Below are 23174 nucleotides of genomic sequence, written 5' to 3'. Positions count from 1 at the left end.
TCAAGCTGTTGCTTTGGCAGACCTGGGCCGTGGTGTGCAGGCATGTTCAGCCAGCCATATAAACTAACAGTCTGTCCTCAGGCATCCCATGAGACTGCCTCTGACCGAGCTAATATGGGTGCTGCTCTGTGCGCGTTCACACAGACACATCAACACAAGAAACAGACCTACACACAGCATAGATCACCTAAAACACCTAAAAAGCATGATCTGATCTGATTAATAATTGTGTATTTTCCTCTCTTTTTTGCTCTACCCTACCCTTTGTTCTCTCAGCACCACAGACATTTATGCTCTCTCCCTCCGGTGCCCTGGTGCATTGTTTGCCTTGGTCCTATTTTAGCATTTAGTTTGTTTGCCAGCTCAAGCACGAGCGCCTTCCTTTACTGCGAGCCTCAAGCCACTGTCACTGGAACAAGAAAAGATGTTTTTTGTAGACAATAATATAATGTCCTACTTGCCTGTTGAGTGTAACAATTCCCCCGGAAGCGCAAGCAGCCTCAAAGGAGAATGCTCAATGTGTCACACATTTTTTTTTCTTTGATCTTTTTCTTCCTTTCCTTTTTTTTCTGTTAAATTCCTGCTCACTTTTTCTGCAATCTGTTGTAAAATGTGTAGAATTACATCTGTTGGAAAATGTTGAATTACCTTTTTTATTTTGTGAAGAAATCACAGATCACAGTGTCGCAGTTTTATTTATTCATTTATTAACATTCTGGCTTCGTGAAACATAAATAACAAAAAAAAGGGGTAAATTTTCTTAAATGACATGTTGGGAAATATTAAGGAATCATCTTGCGATTGGCATTTCTACAGAAAATACTTGGACAAGTCTACCTATTGAGTCTTTGGTTAATAAATTAATTTGGTAAATAACTGGCATAATAAAACATGTTCCCAACAAGAAGCTGTCAGTGGAAACAATGGAAAGGATTATAAAACTCTTTCAAGAAGGTCATACAACTCGGAGTATAGTAGAAAATGTTGGTTGTTCCAGCTGTGTCTAAAATTTGGAGCAAGCACAAACAAAATGGGAAGGCTGTAAAAAGGAACAAGTTGATCAAAGAAGACAAAGACAAAGATCAAAGTGGCAAGAAAAAAACTCACTGACAGAACCAGTGGTCAGTGTTTGTGTCCAGACTGTAAGAAACCATCTATCTATCTATCTATCTATCTATCTATCTATCTATCTATCTATCTATCTATCTATCTATCTATCTATCTATCTATCTATCTATCTATCTATCTATCTATCTATCTATCTATCTATCTATCTATCTATCTATCTATCTATCTATCTATCTATCTATCTATCTATCTATCTATCTATCTATCTATCTATCTATCTATCTATCTATCTATCTATCTATCTATCTATCTATCTATCTATCTATCTATCTATCTATCTATCTATCTATCTAATCTATCTATCTATCTATCTATCTAAAGGACAGGTGGATGAACAATTCTTCAGGACAAATCAAGTCAATGATTCTGAGATTTGTTATTAAAAAATGCCTACATTTACAGTATTTTTATTCTTTATTTAAGGTATGATTTGCAAAGCAGGAATGTTAAGCTGTGAAATGAAATAATTTTTTGGTCATATCTGTGATTTATTGATTTCTGTATTCATTTGTTTATTGATTTATTTATTTGTTACTATACAAAACAAAACGACTGAACGAATCAGCCTCAAAGAGCAGTGATTCCATAATGTACAAAATCTATACACATTTCTTGCTGCCACGATATGTCTTACGGTTTGCTCACAAAGTGAAGGTCATTGCTCACTGGGGGAAATTTGACGATAACAAAACAAACGAATGCAGCATCTCATATAATTGTTTACTCATTTGTTATTGTATTTCTGCCTCAGAGGGTCTCTCATTCAAAATGATCCCAAAATAGATAGTTTGATAATTGATGCAATGACGTTTGGGATCATGGGAGTTGATTACATTCATCTGCACTTTGAATGAAAAACTGTCTGTGACGCAGGCAGAAATCCAGCCTGACCTCACTGAATTGAATTACATGTGTGCAGTTTCTGAAAACAGCCCTTTGTAACGGAGGCCCATTGTGTGTTTCAGTTCTGCGTTGGCACGGTCCTCCCCATTTTCTTGATTACAAGGTTGACAAGTCTCCTAAAGGTGGAGCATTCGACATGCACGTCATCGTTAAGACTGTAGAAAATCAGCACTATTGTTATTCTTCCAGTGATTTTGAGCCCCTCGGGTTTATTCCTAATCAGACTATTACCTTTGTTTGGCTGTGCAGTGCTTCAACTGTATGAGTGGGGTTACGTGTAGAGCACAACAAATGCCTCTAATTGACATTCTGACATTGTGTCCACGATTTGCAGAATTATGTTAAGTTACCGTGGTTGTAGAAGTCATGTTTATAAGCGTAACCGTGTTTTAAAGGTTTATATTGCACTCACTCATGTGCATTTATACTTTGTCATTTCTTTCAGCTGAAGCTGAAGCTGTTTAACTTTGAGGTCGTCCAGCACTGTAATCTGTGGTCAAATCAGTCACTCATTACCAATAACTGGAGCAGTATGAACATGTATCAGTAAATCAACTCGTTTCTTACTATATTACAAAATACATGAAGTCAATGAGAAAACTATGTGTGGCAGAAAAAAAAGAAAGTATATAAGTCCAAGTAGAATTATTCATGGTACATGGCAATCAACATCACTGACAGGTCCTTTTTGGTAATTTCAGGAAAGGTGCATCATGGGAGGTTACCCAGCAGTAACTATGGGATGTTTCAGAGTCACCTTAGCCAGCCCCAACTATAAGCTTTATCAGATAATACAGTTTTAAGCCTAATCTCACAGGTAGAGAGGGTGTCTGCTTCCTGAACCCAAATTGGCAGCTGATTCCACAAGAGAGGGGCCTGATAACTGAAGGTTCCGCCTCCAATTCCACTTTTAGAAACTCCAGGAACCACATACCTGCAGTCTGAGAGTGAAGTGCTCCGTTTGGAAAATATTGCACCATGACATCTTTAAGATATAATGGAGCTTGGTCATTAAGAGCTTTTTATGTGAGGAGAAGAATTTTAAATTATTTTCTGAGTTTAACAGGGAGCCAATGAAGAGAAGCTAAAACTGGTGAAATGTGAACTCTCAGAACTCTGGCTGCAGCATTTTGGATCAGCTGGAGACTTATCAGAAAACGTTTTGGATAGCCCAGTAATAAAGAATTAGATTAGACCTTGAAGTAACAAACGCATGGACCATTTTTTCTGCTTCACAAGATGTTCCCATTTTTAGCAATATCATGAAAGTTAAAGTCGGCAGTCCCTGAGACATGTTTTATATGCGAGTCATAGGGCAGATCCTGGTAAAATATAACTCCAAGGTTCCTCACTGTAGTACTAGAAGCAAAGGAAATGCCTTCAAAAGTATACAGCTCTACAGTTTTTTCCTGTAGCATTCAGGTCCAAAGAAAAACAACTTCAGTTTTGTCTGAATTTAGAAGTAGAAAATTTTAAGACTCCAATTCATCCACATCTTTGTGTCTTTGAGACATGCTTTGAGATCATCTCTGGGTAAATGATCACAAAGTGGAGCAGCAACAGTTATTTCATGAATGTAAGACATAAAATGGAGATTGAATATAGGTCGATAATTAGCAGTTCTGTTGTATGGACAGGTCCCATTCAACATCAAAGGTCCTTTACATCTTAAAGGGCCCTTGTGCGCCATAACCTCCCCGTACTGAGGCCTCTCTGCTGCCGTTTCTGCCAGACTTAAGACAAGAGATGACTCCTCAAGCATCTAACTGAGGAAAACTCTCTTCTTTATATCTGGTTGTGGTTGAGATTGTGCATCTTTATATCTTGGTTTGAATTGAATTTAATTGGATTGGACTGTGACACTAGAGCCTTCCTCACCCCCTCTGTAACATTCACCAATGGACACACACACACAGACACTCAGGAACTCAGGAGCCACCTGTATATGACCCATATATGTAAGTTCCTGTCCATGTTGTTTATGTGTGAGATCATCAGCTAAGGGGTTTGCCAAGCTCCAATGCAACACGCCAAGATATTCATGGCAATCTCTGAAGATTTCAACCACACCTTCTTCTACTGTCAGATTGGTTTGTTTCTGATGATAACATTTCAGATTTACATATTTTTTTCCAGTAGAGAGAAGAGAATGACATTTTTTCATTTCTAATACTATTGTAGCATTGTTTTCTGCTACATGAAAATACTTTGGCGTGTTAAGAGGATGTTGGCACGATATAATCGTTTCATGATTCTGCTCTTTTATCTTTCATTTGAATTTCATGCAATCGTTTCTTGTTTGTTTATCTGTAGCCTGTTACACTGCGCTGCGGCCGCCTTGGCAGGATTTTTATTCTCAATGAGACATTTCTGGTTAAATGAATTGCAGTAGAGTTGTTTTTCTTTGTCAGTGACGAGTTCCATGCTGCAGTTTTAATGGTGTTTTCAGTGTTTGCCCTCGTTCACTCATTAAGCCCTCAAAGCCTGGAGCTCAGTCAGCACAGCTGGGACTGATGGATGCACAGGCGTTAACACACACACACAACCACACATGCACACGCCATATATCTAAGGGGTGCGAGAAATGCTTGTTTAGCTGCAAACCTTGTTCCTCAAATGAAGATTGCAGATTTTCATGTCTCTACAGACTTATTATGCTGATGCAATTTGCATCCCATTAAGAGTCCGTGATCAGCTGATTAATTGCTTCTTTAAACCCCTCCTCCACTCCTCATCCTCCACCTCAGTTTCTGTGAGGCAAAAAAGGGCAACGGTAATTATACCCGGGGCGCTGAAACTTTTTTTAGTCGAGGTTCTAAAACACATCAGAAGGTGAGAGGAAAAACTGACCAGCGAGAAACTCTCTTGTCACATTATACACACAGCGGATGCATGCATATTGTTATATGCAGGCTGTTGCCAGGGAAATGTGTTGCATGCAATTTACAACAGTACTGCAATAAATAAAAAAAATCTCCTACCACATTTGAGTTTCAGATGTTCCTTGCACAGAATGAGAGAGTTTCCCCATGACCTGCAAAGACTTGAGTCTCACTTCAGTCCCTCAGCACTGCCTATGACGAGGTATCAGTAAATCTCTCAAATAAAGGTATGCTATAAACATGACAGATGCTAATCAGAACTGCACTGTGTGTTAATCTGCTCTTTTTAGCTGGATTTCTACAAACTGAACAGTGAACCCTGACGAAGAAGTGGATTCAGTTCACTTGACAGCCACTAAATGTTTTTCTTGCCATCTAAACACTCCTTGAAATATGAAGTGGCACAACCTTGCAACAGCAATAATTAGACTCACATACGAGGTCACTTGTGACACACAAGGCCTCCTCACCCCTTCTGTAACATGTACACACAGACACACACAGGAACCTAGTAGCCAGCTATATATGACCTGACACAGTGGCTGGGTAGCTCAGCAGCTTCTTGGCCCTGTGCTGTTAGATGCACAATAAAACAAACCAGCATCCCTTCGTACTCTCATTTCATTACAGATTTGTGAGCCTCTGTCGCCCCAGGAGAAGAGCACACCGAAGATTTAAACTCCCAAGAGAGGAGTCTTGCCACTAATCTTCACTAATACCCTTTGGATCGGCTTGTTTTAGTACTGTAGGAACTGAGGTTGAAAGTGACTTTTACTGCTTCGTAGTTTGGAAGGTTTGCAGGCTTACAAATGGAGCCCATACTGGAACCCACAGATGAAACAGTAGAGAGGTAATCAGAAGTGTGTCATATTTCACATTTACTTTTTTTCCCCTCATATCTTCCAGTCAGTCATCGTCAACATTTTAAAAGCAAAATTTCATCCTATTTTTTTTTTTTTTTTTATGAGATAGAGTTACAGGATAAATTGAGCATGTATCGAGTATTAATGTTGGAACAGGAAAGAAACACAGAAAAAATTGACAACAAGGAGAAAATAGAGAGCAGAGTTCTAAGGTTTTTGTGGTCTCCTGACGGACTACTATGATGAATGTAGCAATGGCGCCATCAGGTGGCTGAAATGCCACTAAGCGAAATCCTCTGTTTTGAGTTGAAGTTGGGGCGAGACACTGAAAAGAGGTTGTGCATCTCTCTCTTTCAGGCTAATCCTCGAAGTATGGGTCCAAAGTCGGAGAGATACAAAGTTGACCCTAACCACCTGCTTTGGATCGTGGGTGTTGTGGGCAACCTTCTCAACCTGCTGGAAGTGGTGTTGGAGCACTTCTACACCTCTGTGTAACATGTCTACTGATTGGTTGATGACCTCTTGCACAACTGTTTGGTGTTGTTGGTTGTACTTTGCAGATATTTAGTTACTTCTAATCTGTCTGAAGCAACTGTCCTTTGCACATGTGTTTGTTTGTACCTGTATCAGCCCAATTCCATTACCTGGTCAAAATGTGACCCATGCTGAGTATTTAGTTGACTTCATGTAGTTTGACTCTGAACACGGCACATTTATGCACACTGTGTCAGTGTAAATAATTAAATGCAAACTTCCGGACACACTACAAAATATATTATATAAAGTATATTTAAAAAGACACAGATGCACACGTTTGAGGGGTTTGTGGCAATCAAGGGCACAATTCAGACCTCAGTGACTTCAATTTTCTTTACTTTTTTTATGAAAAACATAAACAAAAGCATAAAACCTGCACAGATGTACTTCCTTGACCCGTCACAGAGGGCCAGAAAACAAAAAAAAACTGCTTTATGAAACAATGTTAAGATACATCAGTTATCACAGGAACTGTAGGAAAATCAAAAAGCAAGAGATGACTAAACTGTACATATTTTCACTAAACTCAGTGTCAGAAATATCCACAAATATTTAAGTAACATGCACAGACAAACACATAAGTAGTGACTGTTAAATATACTTTTTGTTTATATACAATGGAGCGGTTTGTAGTTCCATACGTAAGATTAACATGCTGTTTGAAAGAATACTCATAGCTTTAAAACGCCATGTTGCGTTTGTTTAAATTAGTGTTTTATGTATTTCTTTAAGGTACAGGAGAGGTACAATTATTGGGATTGTGGATGTTAATATCGGGCAGTATCTGACAGCTGGTGATGATGTCAATCTTTTCGGACACAGCCTTCAGATCATCCAGTATCAATCTGATGCTGTGGGATGCGTTGATGATGGCGCTCTGGGATGCGTTCAGCTGAGCTGTTGCACTGCGCACCTGTTTTTGCAAACATAGAGTCAAACTACTGATAGAAGGAAATTTACTCTTTCAATTCAGACAAAAAGACACGTCTTACGGTTCTATTTCAGAATTTTAAAAAAATCAGTTTCCTGAATGTGAAACACACAGCTCGTCAGGCATTTCTATCGTCACATTTTCAGCTACATTTGCATTTTTCTATCAACCAGAGTCTCTGTTACAAACTTAAATGTGATTTCAATCCATTCTAATTATAATCAAGACTTAATTCATATTATGATCATTTACGCTTCATTTATCAGAGCATCTTTTCCAGCACTTGCTGCACAGTCCCGGTTGCTTTCCTTTGCGTTACAAAAAAATGTGCAGTGGAAAAATATTTTGTTCAACTTTAAAAAAAAACAAAAAAAAAACTTGTAGTCGGGTTATCGAAGAGAGCCTTTTTATACTCCATATAATTCTTACATTGTATATCTTCACACAAACACAACATACCTCCCTGCTGGCGCTGCCATAAACGTGCTGCACCATTTGTCCCACATCAGAATACAGTCGGCCATTAGACTCCTGCAGCTTCTGTTGTAAAAGGGTTTCACCTGCACAGAATGACAGAAGTCAACTGGGCTGGTCGCCGATTTCAGTTACGCACTTTATTTTGAAAAACACAACTCTCGTTTGGTGTGGCAACTGAAGCTTTTTTTTTTTTGTTAACTTTAACATAATTCTGTGCAAACTGTTTTTTGTTAAAACAAAAAGTCTACATTTTAATCAACACACACCACAGTTGCTGTTTTCATCGTGGAATGGAGCCGGCTTCGGTCATTTGTACGGTTACTCATACAGTCATATAAGCCTACTAAAACGCAACTGAATGCAAAGAACAAAAAGCTACTCGGTGGATCTTTGCTTTGACTGTGCTGCCACACATTAAAATCCACGTTTAATTTTCCTCCTGTTGTCACTGCACCTGTGACAACAATAACAAAAATTGTTGCTTATTTTCTCACCATAATAAGATTTTCCTTTCATTGGTATTTGCAAAAACACTTACATTTTCTAATTCAGCAGAGCTCATTGAAATGGTGGATGGTGCTGCTCAGGCTTTTTTTTTTTTTTTTTGATAGGTTGGACTCCCTAAACCTCAGTTTCCTAACAAAGCATGTAAACACTACAAGGTAAAATAGCACTTGGAAACTTTAAGCGTCTCCATTGTCAGCATTCCTCACCATGTGGCCTGTGTGAAGGGCTTGGTCTGTCCTCAACAATGGATTGTATATCAGGGTGGTCTCTGACCACAATAAGAGGAGGCAGGTCTCTCTTGAGTATCTGCGTGCTCTCCTGGCTCAATGCAGATGCTCCGACCGCCTGCCCCAGCTCACCCTCGCTGTCTGTTTCAGATGCCTCCCCTGGAACCTGAGAGCATCCACAAACATATTCAAAAGTGGATTCACGACAAGAACGGTGCTGTCAAGTGTCTGGTGTTAATAAAGCCACCCTCACCCCCCATTTTCACAACATTAAAACACACAAATGCAAGACAACCTTGGCTCCGACGGCGGCAGTCTGGGGAGCAGACAGTGAAGTAATATAGACTTCCTCGTCAGAGTCTGTTTCAGACGCCTCGCCCTGCACTACTATGGGGTATCTGGTGGACATGACTGCAAACAAACACAAACGAAACGACAGCTCGGTCAGTCACACTCACGCAATGTCTGCACTGTAAACTACAGAGGTAGACCACTTTGGAACACAATATGTCATATTTTTGCCTGTTCTAAGTTAACTCAGCTATAAAATGTAATGTAATACTTTACGTAAAACACAATATAACTTTTGTATGCACTGAAATGAATGCAGAAAGTATCAAACCTGTTCTGTACTGTGACAAACACAAATCACATGAGCAACAAGGAAGTCGCTTGTGTCCAAACCAATCCGATCTGATACCTTGCATCATGTGACAAATAACGTATCGTACTGCAATTGGCTCACAACAAATCCCTTCAAGCAAGAGTATGTTTGTACGTATATACCGGCATACGCTGAAATTTGATTAGCGGTCTAACCATATAAGTGGGAAGGCGATTTATTAAACTGAAAGGTGTGTTGCTGTCTGATTCTTGAGAACAGGAATTTCACTGTCTTTATGTTTACTTTGTATGCCATTGGCTGTTGTTCAGATGCTCTTCCCATGTTGGCTATTCTAGATGGATAACTCCTCTTAATGCCGCCTGCGTGAATTTCAGGGAATGAACTGGTGTTAATATCGAGTGTAACCGGAGAATGTTGTTCCGATTACAATAATTTTAACAGGTATGATAGTCGTAACGGTTAGTTGAATTTATAGGGACATGGCATCTTTATATGACATGTGCGTTGGCTTTACCTCGTTTTCTTAAATATACTGAGAAATAAACCCAAGTTTGCTTTGTCTGGCGAGGAAACAAAGCTAGCTATCTGGCGCTAACCATATTTGGCTAGCTTACTATTAAGAAGTGACAGTTTTTCTTATTGTATTGTTTCTTCGTGTTCTTTAGCTTGACATTCGTGTTGTGTTGGGCTGTATTTAACTTCTGCATGTGTTTCAGAATGGCTGACGAATCCTTGTTTGACTTTCTCCATATGGAGATCGTGTCGCATGTTTACAAAGAGCAGCAATCCAGCAAAGGAGAGATGGACAACAAGGTGTGTTCAACAAATATAGGCTTTATTCAGTAATAATTTCAGCTTTACTTACATATGATATACTAAAGAACCTTAGCTTTGAGAGAGACTGTGTCATGGAATCACTTGTCATCTCCATGCTAGCTAATATTTATAGATTCAAATAAATGTTAGGTAATAATAATTGGCCAGTTTTCAGAATACAACTTGCCCGTCACATTGCAGTGTTTTAGTTTCAGCAAAACTCCTTTACACGACACCCTGTGCTCTCATTTTAAGTCTGTGTGCAGAGAATAAAATAAGTCGCTTGTGTTTCTTCTCCTCAGGACAGAGCTGTGTGTATTTCTGTCTTGGAAGGCATGGGCTTCAGGGTGGGACAAGGACTCATCGAGAGGTAGTCGATGATAGCTGCATGCAGTACTGGACTGGAAACGGTTAATGCTGCGTTTTGCCTAACTGTAAGTTTGTGGTTTGATGTCTGCAGGTTGACCAGGGACTCCCCCAGCTTTAAGGATGAGTTGGATATAATGAAGTTCATCTGTAAAGACTTCTGGACAAAAGTGTTCAGGAGGCAAGTTGACAACCTCAGAACAAACCATCAGGTAAAATAAAAACGAAGAAGAACAGGGTGCTTTAAAAATCTTCCTCTGACACCGAGAAATCTGTTGTCACACATCTAGAAAAACACCTGGAGGTCAGAGACTCCACGGGGAACTTTTAAGCGATGACTCTCTTATTGCTTCTGTACTTTCCCTCCACAGGGTACTTATGTGCTTCAGGATAACAAGTTTGTCCTCCTCACTCAGCTCTCGAGTGGAAAACAGTACCTAGATCAGGCTCCCAAGGTATGCGGCCGTCTCTCTCGCTCTTCTGCTGTCAGGCGGAGAGCTAGAAGAAGCAGGGACTGAATTATACAGCCAAAGAAATCAGATTCTTTGCACTTTGTGCTAATTTGCCTGTGTGTGTGCTCGTGTCTCAGTACCTTGCTTTTTCGTGTGGCGTGGTGAGAGGGGCTATATCTAACCTCGGCCTGGAGAGTGTGGTGACAGCTGAGGTCTCCGCCATGCCGTCCTGTGAGTGAAACTGGAATATAAGTCCAAGATTTCTTTTCTTATGGGAAGGAGTGACCTGCCATAGCAGGCTAACTGGCTACCAATAGTTTTTTTGTTTTTTTTTGGAACTTATCTTTTAAAGGTTAATAAATGATTTACCTCTCTCATATTTTGTCTCAACAGGTAAGTTCCAGGTGGTCATCCAGAAGTTGTGATCCGATCTCCTCAGCCAGTCTGGCTCTCATGGACAGTGCCAAAACAGAGGATGGTAGTTCCTGCTCTTCCACTGAGCTGCGTGACGACAGATTGACTCGAACGCTGGGTGAAATGGGACTACTCGCATCCTGCTGACCCACAGGTGCCCCCCGACAGGCTGGAAAGGGCTAATCCCACTTTAAAGTCTTTTTTTTTTTCCCCTTTTGCATCTTGATTTTAGGTTTTTGCTCATTTGAGTTATGTGATGTATGAAGCGCCCGGCTTTAGTTTGACCTATGTAGGAGGAACCTGGCCCTGAATGATGTAATGTCTGCCAGTAGATGGGAATTGAATCATGTAAATGTGACTGTGCAGTAAGTTCACATGGTATTTCTTCTAGTAATGTGTTGTAATGTTCAGTCTGCCAGTTGACGGGTTTGAGCGGTTAACAATGACCATGTGGGAAAAAAAGTAAAAAAAACAAAGGCAGAGCATGGAGGATTTTGAATAATATTTCAAATGTACCGCTTACTTTGCACTTCTTTTCTGCCTCCGTCCAGAGAACAACAGGTGAGCCGTTATACATAAAATCGTGGTAAATGTAATTATTAAGCACCTGCTTCTCTGCAGGCACATAAAAAGGCTAAATGACCAACACAGAAGTGGTTAAAATCTCGTCATGGACAAAATTGCTGGCAAAATGGAGAAATGCCAAGGCCTGGTTGCAAGAAACTAAAACTTGAATGTTAAAATGGAAGTCTGCTGAATTCAAGAAGAACCTCGAGGACTCAACGTAGCTAAACTTAGCCCGGAGGAGACGTGTTCGAGTCCAGACGTTTCACTCTGCCTTTTGTTTGACTACGTTTAGCAGCTGGACACAGGCGGTCATTTCAGTTTAATTTTATGAGGCAGAATGCAGATTTGTTACGCATCTTTGGTGCAGGAATTTCCGGCTGATTAAGTCAGGAAGATGTAAAAATGTTTCCAGGCCCAACCCGTCAACACTCGTGGAAGTGGACTCGCTTTTACCTGCTGCGTCGCTCTGCTCCTCTCAGGTGGCGTCATTTTTCAGACGGCCATCGTCCACCAGACACCGAACCAGACAAATGATCCTCTTTTTTTTTTTTTTTGTAGGACACTAATGTGTCTTTTGTTGTGTCGACAAGTCGTTTTCTCAGAGTGAGCAGCATGGCTCTGAAATGATTTCATGTGGATTTTCTAGGTTACGTAAACCAATGCTATCTCTGTTTATATAAAAGTTTTCTCCATAATTGAGTTTAAAAAAAAAAAGAAGGTGAGACTGTCAATGTGTGTTTGTGTTATTTATTTTTGCTCTCCCAACATTTCTCTGTAAGAAATAAAAACGTTACAGTACCTGTTTGAAACGCACGTTACACCCTCAGATTGTCAGTGGTATTCCCTTTTAAAGCCACCAGAGGGACACCTGAAGCTGTCATAACTTTTTTTTTTTTTTTGATCTGGGGTATCATCAATGTGTCCTTTTATCACTGATTTTACAGATAATTTTTACAGATTATCATTAACAAAGTTACTCAAAGTAGAGTGAAGCTAGTTATTTCCATCTATCCTGTGGTAGCACACGAGATTACCTCCACACACTCTGCTGTCCCCTTATATGTTGATTCATTTCAGTCGATCTCATTCAAGCCTTTGTGTTGGAAAAAAGAAGTTTTAACATCCTCTTCAGAAACAACAAGAAGCGCACTGAACAAAAGTCTTCCGTTGAATTCTCACATGATTTTTAACATTCATTTTCTTCTTTTTTTTCTCTTTTAGTGCATAATACGCGCCACATTCATGTCAGTGAGCACAATAATCATTTCCCTTTATTCTGATCCTTATCGTGATCTCGGTGATAAGTTGCACTTTTTAGACACCCCTCATGAAAACTGTGTCCGGGAAAGCGAAGCGTTAACTGTAGCGCTTACGGTCGTCCCCCCCAGGATCAGTCAAAGCCATCATCAGATTTGGAACTAATTAGCACGGGAAGTCTTTTAAAAACAACTGACCTCTGAATTTGTCTCTGGCTCAGGAACAGACCATGAAAGGTGTCACCCTGTTTAATCTTACTTCTGTGACAACCATCGAGACCGACTCTTGGTCTTGGTATTCTGTTGAAGGTTTCCCTAAAATTCCAACTGTGAATAAGAACATCACATTGGGAATTGAGAGTAAACTGGCAGTGAGTGGCATGGGTCCGCTAAAGCTGCATTCACTCACATGCATCGAGTTTTAAAAGCAGTTCTACAGTAAATCTCGACTTTGTTTATTCTCGCAGCAGAGGGAGATGTCTTTGAATAAAATAAGTGGCGGGAAACATTAGGAGGGGATCAAAAGACAAAAAAAAAAGTGGGTTTACACGTGAATGGGAAGCTCCAACTGAACTCTGGAAAATCGCAATTCAGCATAAACGGCAGTCACCGTGGTGACGTCATCATGGGTTTGATTTTGGAGGCTTTCACAAAAAGGATGCATCGACAACTGGTAGAGAGGATTTAGGAATCTCTGATAGAAGAGTTTATGTGTTTCTGTTGGATGAATAATGTACTCTGAAGGAATCAGTGTTCTGAAGCCATTCCGGACACAAAGTCTGGACCCTTCAACCTCCGTTATCAATTTTGATCTTTTTTCTTTCAGTCTTTTTTTTTTTAATAAGCCTTCCTGCTTGATGTATGGAGAAGATTACATTGCAGGAGCACCTTTAATGTATTCTTAACTCTATTGTCAGAAATTTGGGGTTGGCCCTCGGAGCTGAGTTATGCTCTTCAAGACGAGAGTGCTTGACGGAGCTCAAAAACTCAAGAGAAGGTAATTAAATCCCCAGGTTGTAAGTGCACTGACTCCATGTCCTTTCTGCTCGTCACAGTTTATTGTGGCTGACAGTCGGATGTGGGGTTGTTTGAACATCTGCGCCACCATGAGAAGGACGAGAAAGAAGAAAACAATCAGGGAAATTTAGTTAGACATCTGCATTGATGTGCAACACCTGACCATAGCCCTCTGTTCTGCACATTTGTTGCAACCCATTAGGCACTTTGCCCCAATCCTCTCAGGAGGGAGATTTTTTTTTTTTTTTTTTTTTGGAAAAAAAGGAAAAAACATGAAGAGGGATTAGAGGGAGAGAGATATCAGGAGGGGGCGAAAGGAAATGCAGCAAAGTTTGAGAGAGTGGACGGGAAGAAAATGAGATGCAGAAAATAAAGGGCTTCGATAGGACTCTGCGGGTAGACAATGGGTGGAAGAAAAAAAAAAAGCCCCCAGTCCTTTTTTTACTGAAGGACGGGGGAGGCCCGGGTGAAGAGGATGCAGTGTAGGAGAAGTGAGAGACAAGGAAGGTGTTACACTGAGGGAATGACAGAGTAAAGGTGAGACGAGTGCAACTGTACCACGATACTTCCAATTTGCTCAAGTAAAGGAATAAGGAGACTTGGTTCTTGTTGTGAGAGTAAGAGGCGATGAACGGCATGAAGCAGCGTCGGGTTTTCTTTTTCTTGGTGTTCTTCCCTAGAATGCATTGCAAAGTCGTTCACTCACAAAGTGGAACAGTGGGGTGGGGGGTGCTCAATGTAGAGGAAAGAAAGGAGGCGTTCGGAGAGCACAAGAGAAACTTGTAACAATTCAGTAACGCTGTTCAGCCGGCAACAGGCAACGGTTTTTTTTTTTTTTTTTTTTTGTAGTTAGTGTAAAACAATTTCTCTTGGTTACGTTTCCCAAAAGCAGCTCGCAACAAACAAACCCCTGAGAATTTGGTCCAAGACTTACCCCTAAATGTTAAGATACGGTTGACAGTGATCTATCTGCATATCTGTTAGCTAATTAATGAGAATGATTTCTTTATGCTAATGAGACATAAACCTGCAGGAATAGTTCAAAATTAGAAACTAAAACTATCAGCCTGTAAACATCTAAATATCTTCTTGATTAATATGTAGCAATTAAATAGGTAGATCAACCGTGGTGGAGTAAGCTGGTTAATGTAACATTAGTAGTCGTAGTTAACCAAGAAGAGCTAACTAGACACCATTCAGTTTGGAAGGTGAACCGATTCAGTCTCAACACCACAGTTTGGGTCAAAGTGCTTGTGCTAAATCAGGGGTGTTATTTCTATAATCAGTCCAACTTATCTTTTGCCTGGATGGATCACACTAAAGCATACCCTGCTTTTATCATCCATTTTTCTTCAAATGTGAAAAAAAATTAAAATCATGTCACATGATGTCACAGATGTGAAACTCCCTCCTTAGACTAAACTCAGCCACTTTCTCAAAGACTTTTTCTTTTTTCTTTTCATACATTCTGACTTGTAACGTTCAGAGTTGTGTCTGCTGGCACAGATTTCATTTTGCAGACCCAGAGGCTATTTCGATCTTCAGTATGCAGTCATTGGTTCCAATTATAGCTGTAAACATTACAGTTTATATACAATTATAGCCCTGAAGCCATAACATAGAAATTACTGTAGCTAACAGCTAGCTAGCATCTAAACTCGCTGTTTGTCACAAAATCTTCGCGTTTCATTATGTTAGTCAGCAAGAGGCAATGACTGATTTTGTAGTCTTTGAATACCTCAAATAATACAGATAAACTGCTTTTATCCCAAAAAATAAACTGTAAAATACAACATACAACTATGGCACTGAACTGTCACGGCCTTAAAAGACCAGCCTCATCCCCTCCAAAGCATCCTTAGGTATAAAATGAGACCTACCTGTCGTTAAGATTTGTTTTAAGGTTTCTTTTCTTCCGAATGTTTCAAATTACAACCCTGATTTAAAAGAAAAGATGGGACCGCCGTGTAAAATGCAACTAAAAACCAAAACAAAGAAGACTCAGGACTGTTGAGCAGCTCTATATCAGATAAGGCCCACAATATTCTGGTCTCCTCAGTTCCCAGATGTTTGACCTTTTCACATACTTGACATTTCTTCCATGTATATACATTACATTATTCATGGTGTCCAAATCACCGCAATCTGTTTTCATTGCCAGTTTACGCCACATCCCAACCTTTTCAGATAGGCACTTTGCATACGGCAGATTAAAGGAACACCGCTGTACCGCACTCGCATTTGCAATGCTTGAGATGAAGTGGGATGTTCTGTAGCAGGCCAGGCAGGAATTAATACTGCGGCTGAGCGGAAAGGGCACGGAGATGAAAAAAGGCCAACATTGTGATGCTGAAGCGCAGTTACACAAATGCACCCATGTAGCCAAGATGCTCTGTTTAATTGGTATGATCTTGCAGAAAGCTGCCCACTGTCCTTTATCTAAAACTTTCCCCTCCCCGCCATCTCATTCAGCTTTTTCTGCTTAAGCATGGCAAGATGCTCGCTCTCACACACAAACACAAACTTCGTCTCCCGGGGCCATATGTTGACCCGCGGTGGACCTGAATACAGCCATCTGCCTGCTTTTCATATGTCCCACAGGGCAAGAGTGTGGGAGAATGTCTATAGGACACAATGCCGCACACAACCACACACATGCCTTTAACCCCTTCACAGTCACTAATCACTCCCAGACAGCCTGCCCGTTTTGTGTTAAAAGTGACAAGATAATAGCACTTGTGTGTGTTTGAAAGGAAGACTCCCGGAGCCATAAGTATTCATCCCAAGTCCTGCACACTTTTCTTTTTTTTTTTAAACTCTTAGATTGTTCTTAGGCATTTCTCCCTTTAATTTAATATATTTTCTGAAGTTAACGAGTTTCGCCGAAGGTAGCGGGTTCGCATTGAGGGAATTTGGTGAAATAATGACCCGTTGTGTGGTGCAACTTGGTTGGAGCTTTAGTGCAGAAAAAGAAAGTGAGAAGGAACAAAGTGAGGGAAGGAGGACGGTGTCAGTGGAGGCAGTGAGTGAGAAAGGTGAGAAGGAAAGAAGTGGGCGCCGAGACCAGGAAAAAACAACAAAAAAGTCTTGTTTTTACATGAAATCTCAGGCAATAAATAGAAAAAAGGACCCTTTTACTTTTGTTTGCAACATGGTTAAAATTTGAGGGGAAAAAATTTAATTGTGGGGCTTGTCAGTGAATATTGTGTGTACATACTTTGCGTCTCAAAAGGTTAATGGTCACCTATCTAGAATGAACACAAGAAATGACAGTTCACTGGTTTCCTGCTCATTTCCTTCCTTCCTTCCTTCCTGCAAACACTGCGTCTAAAACCTCGCATGAACTGCTGCGGCTCTACGACAGCCAGCACGTGCTCGCCTTAACGCAGAAAGTTGAAAGAAACGTAACAGCAATTTGCATCAGAGAGTGTAAAGGTCATGCAGCTAAAAAGGCCATTAAAATCACACCGAACCAGTTTTTATTTTTTTAAAAAAAGAAAAGAACTTTATTTCCAGTACAAAAAAAAAAATAAATGCAAAAAAGAAACCAAAATATATTAAACTTGATGCAAGCATTAACAAAGAAGTCTTCTATAAATACGTTAAAATAAATTAAAGAAATTAATTTACTAAAGATCATCACCTTTACCACTAAACAGGCCTCAAACATGCTGATGAAAAGGCGATTTTAAATAGACCAGGAACAGCCTATCGCCTGTTCCTCTAACCAACTACACTGTAAACGCACAAACCTGCCAAGTAACACATCTAAAACACTAAGCATACGTACCCTAACCCTACAGTATGCCGGATCGAGTTCAGTAAGGCAACAGACGACGGCTCACGTGGATGTCGTCCTAACAGTACAAAAGCCGCAACAGGAAGTATGAATACTGAATCACAGATGGGTGCAATGAGGTGGGCTGAGAATCACAGACAGACATTCGTTGAAAAAAAAAAAAAAAATGGAACAGTGCACCAGTGGACGAGGACGCGAAGGCAGGATATATACCTCCACGTGTACAACTACTGGGAATGTTTGTGTGAAAAGTAGCTTAAACTGCACATCGGCACTGTAAATGAAAAAAACACTTTGGATCAGACCATCTAATCTTTGACTTTCGCTGCCGTCTCACACACGCACGCACACACACTTAAAACTCAATTAATGATGTGTTGTGGAGATTATTTAGACTATTTAGAGTATGATCAAGTCCACCATCCACCCTTTTTTTTTTTTTTTTGAGTTTAAACAGCAGGACAGTTTAAATTTGGTAATTTGACATGCAACTGCTGGCTGTTCTCCATTATGCACGACAAACCCGTCAAGATAGATTCGGTTAACAGTCTGCTTAAAAACAAACGAAGAAAAAAAAGAAAAAAAAAACACCCGCTGAAACAAAAAGGACTCTCACCCCAGCTCATAATCAGATTTTTGGTTCAACAATGTAACACGACCTGTTAAATAACACTACAGGCACATCGTTTAAAAAAACCCTAACAGTCGGGATAAAGGCCACTGATCTAAACACGCCGTCAGACTGCACAATCGTCACGAATAAACTATTTCACAAGCTTATAAACAATACTGTGTACAGGTGATGGAGGAGCTCCACAACACAGGCCGTTCGCTCCACCGTTATCAAAAAAAGTTTGAGCTACAGATGTAATCTTTGGCTTCGTCGCATCCTTTTCTTTTTTTTTTTCCTTTTTTAATTTTTTTTTTTTTTTTAATTTAACTGATAGAAGTTCAATGAATGAACGAGCGCTGCGACTGGCCTGATCGCCTCTTTGCTGCAGTCTGCCATCATCAGCGTACCGTTTAGATGAACATTAAAAGGCTTTTGTCATTGTGAAACAACCACCCTGATATGTACTCTGCTTTGGTGGCAACACGTCACTGTGGCTTATGGCATTTCAACCACGTAAAATCTCCTTTGGAGTCGGTCTCTCTTGGTCTCCCGTGTCGGTCCGGCTGGGTGAGAGGCGTGTGTATAGGGGTGCGAGCGCTGACTGTGACTGTGGATGTACTCAGTTTGAATGGATGAAAATGTGTCCCTCTGTGCTGAAGCACACTGCAGCTTAAAGGCAGAAGCTGCCAGCATCTTCAGGAACGGAGAGCTGACTGAATACTGCCAGACGTCTGCCGCTGCCTTCGTTATTGGCCCCGCAGGATTCAGACTCACTGAGCGAGCTGGAGGAGCTGCCTCCATCCTGGTCCTGGTCGGACAGAGAGGTGTAGGACAGGGACCGGGCGCCCAAAGGCCCTGGGAGGACCACAGTAGCACCGGGACTCTGTCTGAGGGAGGGGGAGCCGGTCGGAGACAGACCGCAGGGTGAATAACCGGAGTCGGGGGACGGCAGGAATGGAGAGCGTGGGTCGGCCGGAGCGGCCTGGCCCATGGGGGGCTGGTACTGATGGGCAGGTGAGGCCTCAAAGGCAGAGTCCATCTCAAGGAAGGCATGGGAGAGGAGGTCGGTGATGTCGGCGCACGAAGGAGGCGAGGCTGATGGAGCACGTGTGAAAGATGCAGCGGGGGGAGCATGACCAGGCAGGCCAGGCTGGGGGGCCGAGGGGAAGCCAGAGAAGCTGAAACTCTGTCTGACCAGAGGAGGTCTGTTCGAACGGGAGGAGGAAGGGGGCTGGAGAGGAATGTTGGACGAGGAGGAAAACGACGAAGAGGAGCGAGAGAAGGGGCGTTTCTTTTCTTCCTCGTTGTTGTGGACAAAGTGACAGCGAATCCCGTACGGGCAGAAGCCGATGGTGTGAAAGGTGCGGCACGGCTCAGTTTTGTATTTCGGATGTCTGTTCAGGTCACGCAGCTCGTCTTGACCGTGGGCGAACTGGCACTTCCCCCCGTACTTACACAAGCCGTTTTCCGTGAAAGATCGACACAGTTCCGTTTTATAGCGCGACGAGGAAGAGGAGCTGGAAGCCGATGAGGTGGAGGAGGCGGAGCTTGCGTCGAGTACGGTGGGGCTCACGTCACTAAAGCAGGTCTTCATTTCAGTCCCGGGCCAGCCTAGACCTGCTCCCGGCGTGCTGCTCGTCTCCACCATGCTGACAGAGCGCTGGGAAAGGAAGCCCGACTTCCCCCACTGCGCGGAACTACCGAGCTGGGGGGTTAGCGGGCTTTCTGCTTGTTGCGCCCATTGGCTGCAGGTCAGAAATTGGCCGTCTGAAGGATCGCCGGGGAGGCAGGACAGAGAGGAGAGCGAAAATGAGGTGTTTCTGCAAAGCTCAGCGACGTACGCGGGCGTTCCCATCGGTGAACTGAGGGAGGGAGGTGGCCTGCTCTGCTCTCTGAGGTCGAGTTTCAGTAAACGCTGTAAAAGGAAAAAGACAAAAACCCATTTTACTATAATCACAACGACATATCTTTAAAAATCAGTCACACAACCCCTGTTTTGACAGACTTCTTTCAGCGTTCCCACATACTCTATTTAATGTTGTAAAAATCACAGTTGGCCACTAACTGATAGTCATAAAGACCTACTGTTCAGAGCAGAGAACCTTGATGCTTTCGCATCTCCCGTCAGCGTTTGTGAGCCGTTTTCCAACTTTATAAACGGCGCCTGCACCCATGTTTAAAAACGTTTAATCCCAAACCACAGATCCTGCTTCACACCAATGTTGACAAGTACCGGTCGAGCGCCTGCAAACACCAGGCGTGGCTGAAGAGTGCACACAATCACCAACCACCTGCAACAGCATGAATACATGCAAAGCGGCGGTTTGCAGCAAACAGGAAAAACAAGAAGAAGAAGAAAACGGGACAAACACTCATCTGTGAACATAAAGCGGCTCCCTTTGCTCTGAGGTCCTTCACAGAAATGCAGAGCACACTGGAGGATTTCGTGGGACGTTCACAGGAATGTAATAAGATGGCCACATAGGAGCTCTCGGGCTTTGGAAAAGCAAACTGGTTCTGAACACGTCGTTGGGTTGAACCGCCTCTGAACCTGCCTCAAGTCTGTCAAACAAACAGTTGGCTCCTCCAACAAGTGATCAGTTCGAGCCATCGATGGGAACGATGAGCCAGCATTTCAAGACACATAAAAGGCAGACCTGTGTGTGCTTCAACGTGCTTGAATCATATCAGAGATCACAGCAGGGAACGCAAATCTTCGCTGATTTTCTGCAGCAGCAGCTTGAATTCCCCCATAGAGAGATCAAACACAGCCATCGGACCCTGTTAATAATAATAATAAGCTTTAAAGAGCTGCTGGGCGTAAATACTACCGTAAAAACAGCGGATTGCCTGTGAACTGAACGCCTTCCTGTGCAACACAGCAGTTTGACAACTTTCGTCCAATGACTTTATTTATTTTTTCAAACATCTCAGAGTTACCCAAAGTTAATCGGGCACTTTATTGGCAACGCGTGCGTCACGTGTTGCAGGGAAAGCCTGGTTTAACTTCGCCGTCGCAGAAGCGTTAAGACCGTTAAACAAGCTAGTTGGTGGACAGTTCGAGAGGCCCTTGTTGCGACGAGCCCAAAACACCAGCTGCTACAACTCTCCCAGCCTCACGTCCAGCTTCACTGCCGAATCAGGGCCGAGAGAGACCGAAACACTGAAAAAAGGCCGCTTAAAAGCACCCTGCGTTATTAACCGTAACCCGAGACGCCAAATGTGACGGCAAGAAAGCAAACTCCAAAGAGTTAGTAGCTAGCAAGCTAACGTTAACACACACCCCCCCTCCTCCCTCCCTCCACCCTCCCGACTCCTGCGAGCCAACTTTTGCTCCGCTCAACTTTCTTTGCGCTTTTCGTTTACCTTGCACATCATTTCCTCCAGGTCAGCAAACTGGTCGAGGGGGTGAGATGGCATTTCGCTGAGTTGGCAGAACCTCCGTCCGATCCCGTCTACCCCTGCAGCGACAGACGTGGGCAATTTGCTGGCATGAGTTTGGCCAGAAGTTTCTAGCTGTTTACGCGGTCCTAAACAAGCCCAAGACCGAGACCACGTGTGGATTTAAAACCTAACAGCGCTTTTGGCCACTCCCACGCCTCTGTGATTTCGACCAAAAGTTGGGCTCCCGAAACCCGCTTAACGAAAGCGTTCAGACTTCAGACACTTTGCACTCAGAAGCAAAAGTATCTTAGCAATGATTTGCATTCTGCACTTAAAGTTAAAACAGTTATTCGGCGCAACAGGCGTGCGCTTTGCTTACAAAGACGTTCGTAAATACATGCAAATAACATCAGAACACGAGAAAAACAAAGAATAAAGATAGTACACAGGAATAGTACATGGGAGCACAGATTCTCATTTAGTAAAAGGACATCAAATATACCACCCAGCGACCCAAAACAATCAGGAAGAAGCACATGCTCCTTCCAACAAGGATTCAAAGCAAAGGCCCGTCAGAACAGCAGAGTTCCTATCTGCGGTGACTGACCTCAGGTTGCAGCAAGAAGGTTCCCGGTTTGTGAGGTGTTTGCGTGTTCCTTCCAGGTTCTCTGGCTTCCTCCCGCCGTCCAAAAAAACGTGCACGTTAAGTTGATGGCCGATGCTAAATTACCCGAAGAATGAGTGTGAGCGTGCACGGTTTGATTGTGTCATTTAGTCTGTGATGGACTGGCAGACCCTCCAGGGTGTACCCAGCCGTTAACCCAGTGCCAGCCGGGATGGGCTCGAAACCACCCCGAATTGATATAAACGGGTGTAGAAAACACATAGGAAACAACACATTTAGAATTGATTATTTATTTAGGCTACAAAGATTCTCTTGTGTCCTTTTGTTTGCACAATATGACCCCCCCTGTCCTGTTTTGGGATGGTTCCTTGGCAACATTATATAAAAACAATCAAACTTCCTTCTTAAGGGCTGAACCTCTGATTATTAAACAGTTTGTACAGAAATGTCCCCATATTGAGACTTACATTAATGTTTATAAAGCCTAAAAGAGCATCTTCCTTTCTATCAAAGTAGATAGTAAATGAGTTTTCACTTTTTTCCTTAATTAATCCTCCTGTGTCTGATCAAACGTGTGCACAGAACTCCTTTTTTTCATGACAAAGTTTTAAAAAAAAACAACCAAACTTTTCAATCTCAGTCTGGTGATGGCGGTACGAAGTCTGTTGTTTTGATGTTTTTAGGGAGGAGACGGAGAGGTGTCGAACAAGTAGTAGCACAGGCCAAACCAAAAAAAAACAGCTTTGAAAGCAGGGAGCTACTTGAAACGGAGCAGACAGGTACAG

At 42.0% G+C, this 23174-nt stretch overlaps 3 protein-coding genes across 4 annotated transcripts; 1 reads left to right on the top strand and 2 right to left on the bottom strand.

The window, feature by feature from the left end:
• Positions 1-6633: 6633 nt before the first annotated feature.
• Positions 6634-9142, bottom strand: bloc1s3 (biogenesis of lysosomal organelles complex-1, subunit 3). Its single transcript, XM_072392561.1, has 5 exons — positions 9078-9142; positions 8751-8866; positions 8435-8621; positions 7704-7804; positions 6634-7226 (listed from the first exon to the last, which is right to left on the bottom strand). The coding sequence occupies exons 2-5, from the start codon at positions 8862-8864 to the stop codon at positions 7041-7043; spliced, it is 588 nt and encodes a 195-aa protein (XP_072248662.1). The 5' UTR covers positions 8865-8866; positions 9078-9142; the 3' UTR covers positions 6634-7040.
• Positions 9143-9436: 294 nt separating this feature from the next.
• trappc6bl (trafficking protein particle complex subunit 6B, like) lies at positions 9437-12431 on the top strand. Of its 2 annotated transcripts, none has more exons than XM_072392558.1 (7): positions 9437-9521; positions 9797-9893; positions 10199-10266; positions 10357-10474; positions 10634-10717; positions 10852-10945; positions 11108-12431. In XM_072392558.1, exons 2-7 carry the CDS (start codon positions 9798-9800, stop codon positions 11137-11139), a joined length of 492 nt encoding a protein of 163 aa, XP_072248659.1. In that variant the 5' UTR covers positions 9437-9521; position 9797; the 3' UTR covers positions 11140-12431. The 2 variants fall into 2 exon arrangements, with proteins under 2 accessions (XP_072248659.1, XP_072248657.1); XM_072392556.1 differs by having other exon boundaries at positions 9509-9579.
• Positions 12432-17485: 5054 nt separating this feature from the next.
• LOC140314390 (uncharacterized) lies at positions 17486-21922 on the bottom strand. Its single transcript, XM_072392555.1, has 2 exons — positions 21747-21922; positions 17486-20295 (listed from the first exon to the last, which is right to left on the bottom strand). Exons 1-2 carry the CDS (start codon positions 21798-21800, stop codon positions 19051-19053), a joined length of 1299 nt encoding a protein of 432 aa, XP_072248656.1. The 5' UTR covers positions 21801-21922; the 3' UTR covers positions 17486-19050.
• Positions 21923-23174: the final 1252 nt, after the last annotated feature.

The sequence above is a fragment of the Leuresthes tenuis genome, unplaced genomic scaffold, assembly GCF_036924035.1.
Source record: "Leuresthes tenuis unplaced genomic scaffold, fLeuTen1.0.hap1 SCAF_9, whole genome shotgun sequence".
Taxonomy (NCBI): domain Eukaryota; kingdom Metazoa; phylum Chordata; class Actinopteri; order Atheriniformes; family Atherinopsidae; genus Leuresthes; species Leuresthes tenuis.
The sequence above is the reverse complement of the archived record's forward strand: the minus strand, read 5'-3'. Positions and strand labels throughout refer to the sequence as shown.